Source organism: Lagopus leucura, unplaced genomic scaffold, assembly GCF_019238085.1.
Source record: "Lagopus leucura isolate 7727_CA_CO unplaced genomic scaffold, USGS_WTPT01 Super-Scaffold_100014, whole genome shotgun sequence".
Classification (NCBI taxonomy): Eukaryota; Metazoa; Chordata; class Aves; order Galliformes; family Phasianidae; genus Lagopus; species Lagopus leucura.
The window spans coordinates 13,216,145-13,232,365 of NW_024962268.1; the positions used below are offsets into that span (position 1 = coordinate 13,216,145).

General features: G+C 37.3%; 1 protein-coding gene across 4 annotated transcripts in view; it reads right to left on the reverse strand.

The window, feature by feature from the left end:
- Positions 1–1,289: 1,289 nt before the first annotated feature.
- The window catches only part of NNT (nicotinamide nucleotide transhydrogenase), a 44,152-nt gene continuing 29,220 nt past the window's right edge, over positions 1,290–16,221 (reverse strand). For 3 of the 4 annotated variants that reach the window (XM_042875183.1, XM_042875184.1, XM_042875186.1), the window contains 5 exons: positions 13,617–13,776; positions 12,760–12,841; positions 4,555–4,673; positions 4,260–4,375; positions 1,290–3,462 (listed from right to left, as the gene is read on the reverse strand). In XM_042875183.1, the coding sequence (XP_042731117.1) occupies positions 3,313–3,462; positions 4,260–4,375; positions 4,555–4,673; positions 12,760–12,841; positions 13,617–13,776 (627 nt within the window). In that variant the 3' untranslated portion in view covers positions 1,290–3,312. Of the gene's footprint in view, positions 3,463–4,259; positions 4,376–4,554; positions 4,674–12,759; positions 12,842–13,616; positions 13,777–15,654; positions 15,793–16,221 lie in introns of those variants that run through there. The other variant, XM_042875185.1, reaches the window with a different exon arrangement.

Below are 16,221 nucleotides of genomic sequence, written 5' to 3' on the forward strand. Positions count from 1 at the left end.
ATGCTTTCCTTCATTCTTGCTGCACTGCTTTGCCATGATTGATCAGAACAGATTTTCATAGTTTGCTTGATGCAGGCTAGCGTAAATAACTCTTAGGTGATAATAAGCAGCAGCAGAGGGCAAAGGACAACTGAACTAGCAGTCAGATCCACAGAAAGCAAAGGCCCAACTGCAAATCTTGTACGTTGGTACATGCTCCCCAAGGGACACTACTCAAAGCAAAGGGAGAGATAATTTCATGAATCAACTCTAGGTTGCAGCTTCTAAAAGATACATCAAGCTGGAAGAAATCATGAAAGCTGCACAACAGACTTGTGCAACTAAAAACTAGATTATCAGATGGCTAACATGGGTCCACATTAAACTAATGAGGTTAAACAAGGCCAAGCGCAAGGTCCTGCACCTGAGTCGAAGCAATCCCAGATACGAGTACAAACTGGGAGAAGTCATCCCTGGTCAGTGAAAAGCTGGATGTGAGGCAGCAGTGTGTGAAGTACCGCAGGCTGCTCAAAAGACAGGGCAGCCAGTGGGAAGAGGGAGGCGATTCCTTCTCTCTGCTCTGCACTCATGATGACCTACCTGGAGTACTGTGAAAGATGTGGACCTGTTGGGGAGGGTCCAGAGGAAGGACACGGAGACATTCAGATGGCTGAAGCGCCTCATTCAGGTCTCCCAATACTTAAAGAGAGTTTATAAGCAGGAGGAAAATGAACTTTTTTTACATGGGTAGATAGCAATAGGACAAGGGAGAATGGTTTAAAATGAAAATGGGAGAAATAAAGACGTCAGGGAAGTTTTTCACTAAAAGGGTGATGCAGTCCTAACAACATGCTGCCCAGAGAATCTGTGGATGCCCCATACATGGAGGCATTCAAGGCCAGGTTGGATGGGGCCCTGGTCTCAGGAGTGGCAGCCCTGCCTACGGCAACTAGAACTGAAGGACCCAAGCCACTCCATATTTCTATTAACATTACTCATTTATAATTAATTTCAAAGCTAGATACTGAAACCAGCACAACCACCTTGATCGCCTTGTTAAACTAACAACTGATATCAACTGCTGTAGGTTGTCTAAACTTCTACATTTACTAGAATAGGTTAAAGACAAGTTTATAAGGTCAAGTGATATCATCCATACTTCATATAAATATTTTAAGAATCATCCAGATTTAAAGGGAAATATACATATGCATCTCTATAGACGTATATATATACACACATTACACTACATTTTTGATCTTCAGACTACCTACTTCAGGGAACACAATGGGACAGAAATGACACAGTGATCAACAGAAAAATAACTGATTTTTTATTAGTACTTCAACAACTACCTGACTTTCCATGTTAAAGCACAGTTTTAATGATCAGACTTGTACCTCTAATCCAATTGTACATTTTTGCCTTCAAATAAAAAGGAAAAGAGAATTTTCTCCATCTCCCCACTTTTTTGTTTTAATACAAAAGCTGAATCTTGTATTAAATAGTTATAAGCAAAGACATGTTGCATACTACAGTTAGATACCTGAAGTTTAGCAAGACAAAAAAACCCCAATGCTTTAAGATGCTAAAACTCTTCAAATTCTTTTTTCCTTAACTGTGAAAGACACAGAGGATCGTTTCTTATCATTCCCCCCTTCTCTCATTTCTATTTTTTTTTTTTTTTGCATACCTTAAAGGAAAGCTGAATATAACAATATTAAGATATCACACTCTACATTCAAACAAAGCTGCTGCAATGTTTTAAGTTATAATTTAATTACAAGTACTTTCCTGCAGTGTACAACATGTTAATGCCTATGTGATAATTTTTATTTTCAAATTATACAAAAAAGATTTGCAAAAGGGTAGCTTTTACATACTGTTACATTTCTTCCTACATTACCTGTTTAAAGTCTGTGTTTTAAGTGATCTTCACATAAAAATAGAGGTAGCTACGTGGAAATACTATATTTTATATGAGGTCTCAATACATGGCATAATACAAAGATGTTTGTTCTGTCAGTACAGATGGACTAATTTCAAGACTTACTTGATCGTAAGTTATTATCCCCAAATAATAATGCTTTCTACACAAGTAAAACTATTTCTATTTAGCCTTTGTCGCCATGGACAGTTGCTACATCATTATGCAAACATGATAAATGCATTTCATTAAGCAAATATTTGAGTTCCACTCAAGTACACTTAGCATAATAAAAATAAAACAGCAATCTATGTCATAATTTAATTCTTTGCTGAATTTATTGTGGGAATTTAAACAGTGCTTTAAATTGGATTAAGGAGAAGTCAAATAATCAAAACACTGGATTTTAAGTTTGGTACGTTTCTGTGCTGTCCAAACAATAGCTTATTAAAAAAAAAAAAAATCTAATAAACTCCAGCATCTTAAATATGTTTAAAAGTGCCTTCTTCAGCATCACAAAAATATTGATTAAGGAAGCATTACTAAATTTTAAAATAGTAAATACATTTAAATATCTAAGTGAATAAAAACTGAAACAGTGCAGTCCAGATTCTGTTAACAGTCTGGATATGCAATCTGTTTTGGCTGTACAGAACAGGACCGTGTATTCTCCTAAGATTTAAAAAGGCAACAACTGGAAAAGATGGAGAATCTAAGAGCTGCTGCAAATAGTTAAGCAGTGCAGGTGTATATACTTCCTTGTCAGGATTGAAGATCACTCAGTAGGTCCCTGAAATCCCAGTTTTATTCTTAAAGAAGAGTAACTATGCTCCTGATTCACAGCATCCATACAATCCACAAAAGGAACAGTTCATCTCTTTATAGCGATTTAACACAATATTAAGATTGGAATCTCAAATTATGTAAGCATTTATTTGCATCTGTTCACATCTGGCTGTAATTTTACTTTATGTTTTGATGAAATAAATAGCTACTTTTGTTCATACTGGCCAAAAGACAGCTTTAATGATAAGACAGAATGAATCTTGGCACATTAATTTTCAGTGAATTTCCATGACAGAAGTATAGATAGCAGAAAGAAGCCAATAACCACTTAAGGATAATAAAAAGTAATTACCTTCTGCTTCCAACAGCTCAATGTTAACCTTAGAAAGCATATTTTCATTCAAATGCATTGTCTCATAGGAGATTTAGTTTGATGGGCTGATATACCCTCCTTTCATAAGGACCTGCATCTCTCACTCAACTACATCTCCTAGGAGTCAATGCTGTCTTCTGCAAATATTGGCTGCATTATGACAGTAAGAGACACTTCCAAATCTTGTTTTCCATGACTTCTGTGACAAAAACGTAGTCATTATTGTGACTTGAACAGAAACTGGTATTTAGCTTTGATACGATTCCCTGACTTTGGCTTGCAAGGCATCACAAGTCTTCTTAGCATCTCCCAACAGCATGGCAGTATTAGGTTTGTAGAAGATTGGATTGTCCACAGCTGCATATCCAACTCCCAAAGATCTCTTCATAACAATGACCTGCATATAAGGAGATCACGTTTGACGTAGCAAAAAACATCCATCACACTCCCCTCAAATGCAGGAAACACAAAACCAATATACTTGATACGATGATCTCTGCTACTTTTCCGCAGCACGACTCCAGATTAATTCACATATACTTTATAAAAAAAGATTCTAAAAAAGTTTTAGCTGTGAAATAGCAAATCAGTAAATCACTGCACTTTCAGGAAAAACAATGAACCTGTATCAACTTAACATTTACAGTTTAGGTCTCAAATTGCAACACATAGCTATGGACAAAACATAGACTAATCTATGTCTCTGACAATGAGTACTTTGTATTTCAAGAATATGTGAGGTCAGATGAGGCTGGGCAAAATTGGTGAAGTAACTGTTAGATCAATCTTAACAGACTAAGTTGTCTACTCAACCCAGCCATTCTTATTCGTATTTGTATCAGTATTGAAGTTGCCATCAAATTTCCTGTAAACTTTACAGAAACACCTCACGGCTGCATATGTGAGAAGAATATCATTCATTCCAACCACATCCTGTGGGCAGAAGTACACTCATTGGTCTTTCTGACTGACGTCACAGAATCTCACTAAAGCATTCACTGATCATAAAATCATGAACACTGCATCATAATTGCAGAGTACTGACATTCGTTGGACAACACCAACAAAAATTGCAGAAAAAAATACAGAAATCAGAACAGTAATAAAATCTCGTTAGCTTCTCATATAAACAATTTTTTTTTTTTAATGAATCTATAGGTAGGAAGGTGCTGACATAACATGGTTAAATCTCACCTGTTTGGACTTCCAGACTTCAAGAACTGGCATTCCAGCTATTATGGAGTTTGGATCTTCCTGAGCTGCTGAATTAACTGTATCATTTGCACCAATTACAAGGACCAAGTCAGTGTCTGCAGCCAGAAAAAAAAGGTGAATAAAATTACCTGAAAGTTGAACACTGAGGCTGATGTACGTCCTGAGAAACTGTATGGCTTCACTGAGATTTTGATTTTAAAAAGCTTGTACAATGTAAAAACAAAATCAAATAAAAATTTGCAATCTACTAGAAACTTATAGCTTGCATACTAACCTGGGAAGTCTTCATTGATCTCATCCATTTCCAGAACAATATCATAGGGAACACCAGCTTCTGCTAGGAGTACATTAAGCTGTCCAGGCATACGACCTGCCACAGGGTGAATGCCAAATCTAAAAGGAAAGTAAGCCCAGATCCATTAACAAAGATTGGCCACTCAGTTTTATATACTGAAATTATCACCTGTGACCTCAAAGGCCAATGAATCCTTAAAGTGTAAGCATACGTGAATCAATAGAAGGAAATGGTTAAAAGCATTTCATCTTCCTGTGGAGCAGGGAACTGAGTGGGTGGGAAAAGCAACAAGGTCATCTGATCTGACTCTTTACCTAGACAGCAGTTGCTCCTTTTCAGGAAACTTAGAAGCATGACTGACACAACAGCTAGGCAAAGAAAAAAATTACACTGAATTTCCAGTAAAACTGAAGAGACTAGGAGAACATTTTTAATCTTTTCGTCATAAGACTCTCTTAGAAATCTACCACAGCTGCAAGAACAGCTCTCTTTGGAGAGCCGGCCACAATAGCAACAGCACACACATTTCTAAAAACAACACAGAAGGATCCAGTGGCCACAAATATCAAGAAACATTGCTGCAGGATGGAACAACAATTTAAGTTTTCCACCCAGCAGTAGCTTATAAAAAAAAAAAAACAAACTTGGTGGGTTTTCTTCAACTATTTCTAAAATAACAGGTCTACTTTACCACTTTTTTTCTGGCTACAGCCACCATCCTGAGCCGCGCTGCACACAGCAAGCACTCGCATTCACCTATCAAGTAGTAACACATTTATCTTGCAACTGACATCTTTTATTCTTAATGAATAAGTTTATTTGGGGCAAATCCAACCCTCGCATTAATATGCTCCCCAGGTCCCTCACATCACTGAAAAGTGAACATACTGCAAAGTGAACAGGCCACAATATAAACACCCTTCATGAAAAGGCTAAAAGACTGTAAGCCCTCCTGAAATAAAAGCATTGGAAACAGTAAACCCTTGGATTTCTGAAGATATATTTCTGAGCAGAAATCTAAGAGAGTCAGGAATGTGATAATATAGACAGATATCTTCAGAAAAATATGAGACTGATAAATCAGCTTCCCATGTCTGAAGGACTGCCACTCATTTTTGTTTTCAGCTTCACTGTGACTGAGGTGGATAATACATGACTGGGGGTCCACAAGTCACAGTACAAATATATCCTTAAAAGGACAACTGAATGCTCCATCACATTAACACAGTGTAAAGATGAGACAATTAGAAATCCAGAAACAAAATTAAGGACATATGATTAATCCACATAACACTAAATACACTCAATTTTAAGCAGTCAAAGAGAAGGATAGCAGCTAGCTTAAAATGAGCACTTTATTTAAAGAAAAAGAATAGACTGCAATTCAGCTGATAAACATCATGATTCCTGATGCAAAGGATAATACCTAGAATCAGAAAAAGGAGAGCACATACACTGGATAAGACAGAATTAAAGCTTTGCACCAATCACTCAGTAATATAAGCCACATGTAGTTACTGCAATCAGTCCTACACTAAAAATAATTCAATCACTTGCAATACAGTAGAACTCTTATTTTGAAGTATACTCTAAAAAAAAAAAAAAAAAAAAAAAAAAAAAAAAAAAGCTATCACTTCTTTGGCAGTGAAAAGCAATTTTCCAACAAAATTCTCTTTTGTTTCTAATAAAATGATTTGAGCTTCTTTGTGAAGAAAACTGCTTTGGCAATACACTAAACAAAATATCCGTGAGGTTTCTATTAAGTACTATATACATATACAATCTTATTTCAAAGGCTAGAAAGCCAAAATTTAAGCTGCCAAGAGAATGAATTTCACCTTTGACTTTACCATTCCTGGCAAGAGGCAGAGAAAAAAAAACAGCAAGGGACAAATGATCTTCGTTCAGGAAGTTATGGCATGAACGATCAGCAGTTAAAAGACTTCTGACAGACCCTGCGTAAAACCACACACTGTGTATTCACAAAGTTTGAGAAAGCCACTCATACAAATGCTTTCCGGACAAATATTGAAATTATTCCCACAAGCCTGCTCTGAAGGCCTGCTAACCAAATAGAGACAGTACTCTGCCAGTACCTCTTGAAACTGGACATGCAAGCGTGTCAAAAAGATTCATTAGAAATATATCCTTATCTTACGGTTTTATAACATCAAAAGACAAGATATACAGACACAGAGGAAAAAAATTAGCCAGTCCCATCATAAGTAGAATTTAGGGAAGGATGGAAAAGAGAGCTAAAACCCCTAATGTGTTGCAGAACGTCTAACAAAAGCTGCATATCTTGCTTCTGACTCACAGATCAGCAGTTCTTCAAAGCTACATGCTCTATGGCAAAAACATTGTCACATATGTTCTTTTCGACATTGAAAATATGAACCTTATTGTATTTAAAAATTTAAAACATTAATGACTTTATAAAGAGGTACATTGCATGGTGAAAAATCACTGAATTTCTTTGGTCTGTTTTTATTATCAATGACACAATAATTCCCTTAGCTATTTTTTATTTTATTTTATTTTTTTTTTTAACATTCTTGACTTCTGTTTATCTGACATTAAGTTTCCAGTCTACATTTACTTTACCCAGAACAAAGATGCAAAATCCTGCTGTGTCTGACTTCAAACAGTGTTCTGGTAGCTCACCGAAGCACAGATCCACCATGAATTTTCAGTCTCAGCCTTGACTGAGGGGTTTACTTACCACTCCCGCTGTCAGATAAACTGAAGTTAGCACACACATGTATGCCAGTGATCGATTTCACACCTAGCAGTATGGGTACCAAATAAGGATATATAGCCTTTTTTCAGCCTCTTTCAGAGTCTTCAGCTTCATAAAAACAACACATCACATTGAACACAAATATATACTTTGAAGCTTTTCTTATATTTCCTTTTACTTAGACTAAAGATCTAAAACTTCTCACATGCATGGCACATTTAGAATCACAGAATCAGAATCACTCAGTTGGGAAAAGACCTTCAAGAACATCAAGTCCAACCACAATATCACCATACTACCCTAACAACCCTCTGCTAAATTATGTCCTGAGCACCACATCCAAATGGCTTTTAAACACATCCAGGGATGGTGATTCAACCACCTCCTTGGGGAGCCTATACCAGTGCTTAACAACCCTTTCTGTAAAGAAGTGTTTCCTGATATCCAACCTAAACTTACCCTGGCTCAACTTGAAGCCATTTCCCCTCATCCTGTCACCAGTGAGAAGAGACCAACCCCACTCTCGCTGTAAGCTCCTTTCAGATATTGAAAGAGAGCAACAGGTCTCCCCTCAGACTCCTTTCCCCCAGACTGAACAGCCCCAGTTCCTTCAGTCTCTCCTCGTAGGGCATGTTCTTTCTCCAAGCCCTTCACAAGCCTTGTTGCCCTTCTTTGGACCTGCTCCAGCACCTCCCTGTCCTTTCTGTACTGAGGTGCCCCAAACTGGATACAGTACTCGAGGTGAGGCCTCACCAATGCCAAGTACAGGACCAGGATGACTTCCCCAGTCCTGCTCACCACACCATTCCTGATACAAGCCCTTCCTAGCACAGAAAGCATTTCAAATCAAAACTATTACATTCAAATTACTGAAAAACCTCAAGATGAAAACACAATTTTCTACAGTGAAAGTGACCAGATAATATTATTGTAACTAATACTGAAAGGGCAAATGTACCTAAACCAACGCAGAAGCGTTTCAGCTACGTGAAGTCAGGATTCCTGTCATCACCATTCAGATATTCCACAGTTTGAATCTTGACATATTACCACCTTCAGTGCAGCACGGGTTTTAAGTACCAAGATATGATTCTCCCATCCCACATCATAGATGACTATGGAGATTACTAGCATCAAAGTACACTACTAGCTCAAGTAAAGCTTATATACCTCGGCTACAGGATATCCCCACAAACAGTACTTGAGAATGGACAAACTCAGAGACTCTGATGGAGTCAGGTTTGCTAAACAGAAGCTGTATTTAGCATACTTAAGTGAAGGCTAGTACTAGCTTTGTATTTTCAGCCACTAATGCTGAAAGTTGTTTAACACAGCAGGGGCAAGATCCAAATACATGGCACAGACCTCCGTTAGTGAAACAGACCCGCCAAGAACCCAACAGTAGGAAATAATGAACACATCTCCAAAAAGCCTCACAAACTGACTTAGGAAAGTGACTTCAAGCTGAGCTGATCCATTGGCATACCTAAAACATACCTACAGAAGCATGCAGCTACAGCTACATCCTTGCAGAAGCAGATCATACAGCAAGGTTTGATGGTTCTCTCTAGCTACACAGATACATTATTTGTGATAACAGATGTACTAGACAGACTTTGTTTGTCCCTCCATCAGCAGTATTAATAATTCAGAACCTGCCTGGTTAATATGTCTAAGATACAGACTGAGAACTGACACATAACCTACCCAGGGTCTTCCTAATAAGACTATTTCTGCTTCCAAGAAATTTGAGTCAGCACACACTGTTCTTAAATTGCCATTCAGCACCATGGAAGCAGTTTCTATTTCACATATACCAGAGTTATGCAATATGTAAAGTCTGTTTAAGACAGCATCTTCACTGCTCAGTCTTTACAATTCCACCAGTTTTTCTTGCAAAGGAACGAAAGAACGGCAACTTGAAATTAAATGATTTTTGTTTATCAGTTGAATGTTATAAATAGAAATGTGCAAGTCGTAGCCATCAACATTTTATTACTCAGAAACATACAGCACCATTGAGGAAAAATATATATCTGACTAGAGATCAGCAACAGACGTTACAATAAAAATTCAAAAATGCAGATTCAACGCTAAATCCATCCTGACACATTTTTAAATAAGTAAGAAACCCATAAGTATTTCCATGTGTTTAAAAAAATCAGATTCTCCACCATCACAAAACAGAAACTGAAGCTCTGCAAAACATCTACTTATAAAAAGGTTAAAAAAAAAAAAAAGAAAAAACAGTATTTTAACAGCTAGCCCTAAAGGGTGATAAAGAAGTCATCCGCATTTCCCAACAACTATTAAAGTTTAAAAAAAAAAAAAAAAAAGATACCTTAATTATGAATTAGTCTTAGAAAGACCACACAAAACAATTTTAAGAATTCTTTCACTCTGAAATTTGATTCTTTTCAGAAGCTCTATATTCAGGAAGTTAAAATACATTTATAGAAAAATTCTTAAGGATGCAATGGTGAGGAAAAAGCTAAGCTTTTCAGAATGTGTACAATTTTTAAGCATATTTTAATGAAAAAAATTAAGAAACTTTAAAAAATTAAATAGTCTGCATAGGAATTTTTTTATAGAATATAATTTATTTATATACTAATAACAAATTATTAAGAATGTTATATTAAAAAAAAGCAAACAGAATTTCACAAGTGGGAACCTATACACATAACACGTAGTCAAAGAAACATGCTATGGTGGGAGCTTTCCACAATTTACTCAGATGCAATTTAGTGGAAACAGAACTAGTTATAGAACAAGCATTTTCTCTCTAAGTTCAACGAACTTAGCCTATGAAAAGTTTTGTTGTTTTGCCCATCCACAGCAAGGAAAACCTATACTGAAGGCTCACCGATTTTCAATGTGATCCTATGTACTAATGCATTTAAGATGTGATCTACTGCAAGATCATCTCAAGTAAGCGATGATATTAGCTATGCAATGTAATGACTAGAACCATCTGAGGTTTCCAAACTCTCCTGTATTTCTAAATTTAAACCCCAGTCATAAAAGTGTTTGCATCATATTATATAATCTGCACTCTTCACCGAGTATGTTGTGGCCATATGCATAGTAAATGAAAACAACAGTGCGTCTGGACCAATTGTGAGCCATGATGCAAAAAAAGACCATATGACAGATGCAGTTTTTCTTGGCACAGTACGGGCACTGCAAATTGATGACAATCGTATGTCCACGCTGGCACCTTTCCACAGTGGATATGTGAGTGTCACTACATCTGGATGGTGAGTGTACTGGGGTCCCGAGGCACTTCAACCCTATTGCAACCAGAGGGACAGCAGCTGCACTCAATGAACACCGTGGGAGCTCCACAAAGTGATGAAAGGCCTAAATTACCACAAACTATAAATACAGATTTATTTCATTAAAATACTAGGTAACCACTACAATGATCCCTTCCTGAAACTGACTCATTTCAAGTATAAGCTGGTTAATTCAAGGATTCATTCTTGCTTCTCCCTTGCAAGGCCAACATAAGAAGGCAAAAAAAAAAAAAAAAAAAAAAATCAACAATTTTCTGTATCACCAAGATTAATTAAAAAAAAAAAAAAAGAAAAGCTAGCCCACACAGAAGCTCAGAAAGGAAAACCAAAAGCATACAACACCACCACTGTGCTAGCCAAAAAGGTTTTTCTAGGTTCTGTTTGCGCACCGTTAACAGGTCTTTAAAAAATTTAATGCAGTTTGGACACACAGTTTTTGCTAAACCTAGAAACATAAGGAATTAAAGTAACTCCTGTAAGAAGCAGACAGATCAGCATGAACCCTCACTTTTCATGAATAGATGTGCAAGTACTTCTTTAAAGCTATGCTACATGCAGAATTGCAACAATCTGAATAAACACCTACAGAGTTGTTGCTAAACTCTATGACAGCTTTGTTCTTATTCTCCACAAGAAGTGCTGTAAAATACTGTGACAACCTATACAAATGTTTTCAATGAGCTTGGAAAAAACAGTGAAAGAAAAAAAACGCAAAAAAAAACAATATTTACTCAAGTACTGATTCCAAAGGAGTCACCAGTTAATTGAAATTAACACATGCAAATCAGAGAATGAGTTTTTCTCTAACCAGCATGCACCAAAATATATTGTTTCAAGTGAAAGCTGAGCTTTAACTAATTTAAAAATATTGAATTACTATAATTAGAGAATATTTTACCAGACACATTGCAAGGCAGGCATAACACTAGCTTTCCCATATTTTCAATACTCTAAGATGCATGAGAATTTGAAGAAGCAAAGAACTTGTGGCCAATACCATTACCTAAAAATGCTCTCTGCTTTTTGGAAGCCACACATCAGCAGAATAAATAAATCCATGGCAATGGCCACAGCCACTTCAAAAATCCTTCCATGCTATAGTCAAAGACTAATTAGTCTGATTTGCAATAACAAAAACCCAGTAAAAGTAAGTCTGAGATGCTTATGGATCTGAGATATCTGTGATGACAAAAACGCTGAGCAAGATGGGATTCCTCAGCCTGGAGAAGAGAATGCTTTTGAGGCCATCGCTTTAACACAGAGATTCTGTGAAAAATTACATTACATTAAAATAGTGATAGATGTTTACAGACATTTCTATCTCCACTGGCTGCCTTCTAAACCAATTAGACTGTAGAAATCTCAGATGTGTGTGAAATTAGACACCACAGCCCTAATGCTTGGAAAAAGTCAAGGGAAATCAAGCAGTACATCCTTTGGAAGTTCTGCCGCAAAAGTAAGATAACCTGGATTGATCCTTGAGGATTCTGGAAGAACATAACAGGGTAGCTATCTACTTTTAACAGGGGGACTGTTTGCAACACATCCTACTCCAAATACAGGTGCCACTCTTGAGCATCTGCATGACAGCCCTCATCAGTAATGACTGAATCATTAGCTATTTCAGAGCACAGACAACTGCCAGTGGAAGACAAGAAAACAGAGGCAAGTTAGACTGGATTTTTTTTTTTAACCTCAGAAAGGAGTCTACATAAACATTCCAGTACAAATTGATTTTTTTTTTTTACATCCATGTAGTTTGCTATTGCTGCTCTTTAGTAGTAAGAATTGCAAATAAGTTATCCCAGGAAATAAAGTCCTACATTCTTGGTGCAAAGGTAGCTTGCTACCTGATACACTTTTCTACTAGCTGAACTAGCTAGTAGACTAGCTGAAGCAAACATCTTCTCCATATTGCAAAAGGTCTGTATTTCCTGCCAAGGATCCCTTACCATCCCCACTACAGCTCTTCAGCTAATCCCCAACAGCATAACAGTCAGAGGAGATTGAATTCCTTCAGGAAGTTCTCTTAGACTAGCTTAAGAATAACTGATGAAAGAAAAGAAAAAAGAACAATGCATACGCTTGCAGGTTATTTTGAAGGAATGAAAAACCTTAATAGTTTTCATATAGAAAAGTACTTACCTAACATTTTTCCCTTGTTCTCTCAACATCTTCACTAGATCAGCTATGGGGTACTGAGCTTTTGCTGCACACAATCCATAGCCTGAAAGAATTCCAAAGTTTTACGCTAATTTGTCATTTCAGTGTAGACAGAAAATTATAGTAAGTATACTTTCCACACAAAAATGGCTATCATAATTAAAATTTTACATATAATGCATATGAAAAAAAAATATACACACACACACACATACATACCTATATATATGTGAGTGTGTGTGTGTATTTAAAATACATTCTCAAGGAAATTTGCAGTCTGAGCACTACAATTTCTCTCTTCTTTTTGGGGTACTGACCATTAACAGTACAACAGCTAGGCCAGCCACATTACGCAGTAAGTTCTTTCAGCTTCACAGAAACATTCTTTGCTCAAACAGAAAAGGAAGCTTTATTTCTAGCATTCTTATCATTCCAGTGCTAAAATATAATTTAACATCATAGCTGTGGCCACTCAGCTGAAGAAAGCATGTCTTGAACTACTTACTACTCACCTGACATCCCTGACAACTCCTAACAGGAAAAGTACCACTGAATCATATGCAGCTATGACCTACGCAGGAGTTACACAGAACTCAGGCTTTTTTTTTTTTTTTTTTTTACTTTAATTCCAGTATTTATTGGATACAACTTAGATTTAGATGTTTGTTTTCAGGTTTTCAACAATTGCAATACAGAGTTGAGCAAGTAAGGCATAAAAAACACTCTGTCAGTAACTTAAGTGATAGATATTTATTTTCAAGACAACAGGGTGTTTTGGTTTTGTTTTAAGGTATTTGTTTTAACAATACAGCTTCTGGTATGAATCAAGAATGTCCTACCTGGAGTAATAATAATGCTGTTTGCTTCTTTTATCATTTCAATTGCATTGTCCACATTAACTTCTGTGTGGGTTCCAGTTATTTCCATAGGCTTTCCACCAGCTGTCGACGTGGTGCCATAGCCCCCCAGAATCACATTTGCAAGGGAACGATTCATAGCCTGAAATACAAGAGGTTTTTGATCAGCTAAAGATGAAACCCAAAAACAAAACAGAGAAGACATCCACAAAGGAAATGTCTAGAATTACTAAAGCTTTCCTGACAATAGCCTTTATGTGCCGGTTTTGCTTGCTGACATATCAAAACTTACAATAAGCTCCTTAAAATTGGCATCCAAATTAAATCAAAATTAGCCAAACATCCGTTTTTAGCATGTAATACTACACAGATAATGACAGATAATCAGCATTTCACTATGACAAAAAACAAAACAACAAAACTCTTTCTGTTCTTGAAGTTGATAGATATAAAAGGATACATATTTACGACAGAATTTTTATACACACACATATAGAGAGGTTCCTCCAAAAGTAATGCCTCATATATCTGCATGGAAAATAAAACAGATTACAAAAAGCACAATAGCAATATTTCATTGAGAAAAATCTCAGCTACAAAATACTATTTTTCAAAACAGTCACCAGCGATAGCTATGCATTTTCACCAGGGATGAACAAGAGCCTGCAGGCCATGCTCATAAAAATCGGAATCAGGGGAGGTGACCCACAGTTTCACAGCTGTTATTATAGCACTGTTGCTAGGAAAGTGTTGCCCACACGGTCAGTCCATGTTTCACCAGCCCAAACAGATGGAAGTCATAAGGCACCAAATCTGGACTCCACAGTGGGTGTAGTAGGACAGTCTAGCCAAGACTGTCAGTTTGCTCCACAATCTTCAGAGCATATTGAGCCTGACAGCATCATCATGCAAAGGCTGCCTTCTTCTCTGGTCTGACTCTAGAAGAGTGAGCCTTCAGTTTGTCAGAGTTGATGGTTTGTCCAGGTTACAGAAAATCTATTACCACCTTTTTCCTATCCCTCAGGACAGTACACATCACTTTACCTGCTAAATGCTGCATCTTTTTCTTCTATGGAGAATTTACATATTGCTATAGTGGACTGCTGCTTTGACTCCAGCTCAGAGCAGTGACACCACCTTGCATCAGAAACAATGGGATCCAGGAAACTGTCACTTTCTCATATCGATTCAATAGGTCCTGACAAACATGCATACAGTATTCTTTCTGTTCCTGTGTGAGCATTCATGGGATCCACTTGGCACAATTTAAGTGACATTTCAACACATACCACCACCATTTCCAATGCACTGAAGCCAATACGCAGCACCATACACAGCTCCCTGGTCGTAACCCACTGATTATGTGGAGGATTTGATCAAGATGCTCTTCCTTTAGTAGTGTGACAGCTGTGCAGCACGACCTGGAGCATGGGTTCTTTACGTCACTGTTACCACCACTGAAACGCACCACCCACCACCTCTCTGTGCTTGCATCCACTGTTTGGTTTTCGTCAACGTTCAGCAGGTATCAATGAATGTCAATGGATGCCATTTTTTCCATACAGAGGAATTCAGTGACACACCTTTGTGTTATGTGCTCCTCCATGTCAGACACCATTTTGTCATACTGCCCCTCTGCTGCCATCTGTCACACAGCAACAAAATGCAAATGGAACACTGGTGGTAAGGTTCAGCTTCTACTGCCGTACCACCTGTATCTGCTTCTCTAGTGTCGTGGGCCAACATAACCAAACAGAAGGCATTACTTTTGGAGCAGCTCTCAGATATACACACACCACTTTTTTTTTTTTTTTTTTGAGATTTTTTTTTTTAAGTTCTTAAGCAATTCAAGATGCAAGCACAGAATTCCATGTAAACCATATGACTCTTACAGGCAGTACAGAAGCAAATCACAACAGAACAAAGCTAAGTAGCCACGCAAAACTAACCAAATGCTAACTCAAAACAAACTTTAATGAGCTGAATGGCCATTAAACTTACTCACAGAGCACCAATGGGGGAACAAGAGATCTTATAATAGGAGCTTTAAGAGAATACATCCTGAAAACTCATCTCTGAAGATACACAGCCAGGAAAAGACACTGGCTGTATGCTTTCACTGGCATGCCTCTTCGTGATTGCGGTCCCAAATACATATCTGGAAGTAGGCAAAACTTGTAACTACAGTAAACAATAGTTTAGATGCAAGAATGGAACAGGCATAAATTGCTTCTTTAATTAAACGTGTGTTGTACACTTGCTGCACTAGCTCATAAACCACAGCAAAATTTAAGAACAGATCTAGGGAGACACACATATAAGCAAGAGGAAAAACCTCACACAAAAGTATGCTTCCACTGACAGATAAAATCATGCAACCCCACAGATTTTTGCTATAGCCTGAGAAATATTCCATTCTTTGAAATGCAGCATCCAGCAAATAAGCACAAGAAAGATGCTAGCAGAGCTTCTGTTTATTTTTTACACATTATCACTGTTCCAGCTGTTGCAACAATGATGCACAACAGGGCCCAAACACAGGCTTTGTGAAATTAGCATTTTGTACTGGCTGCAGTTGGTAGCAGTT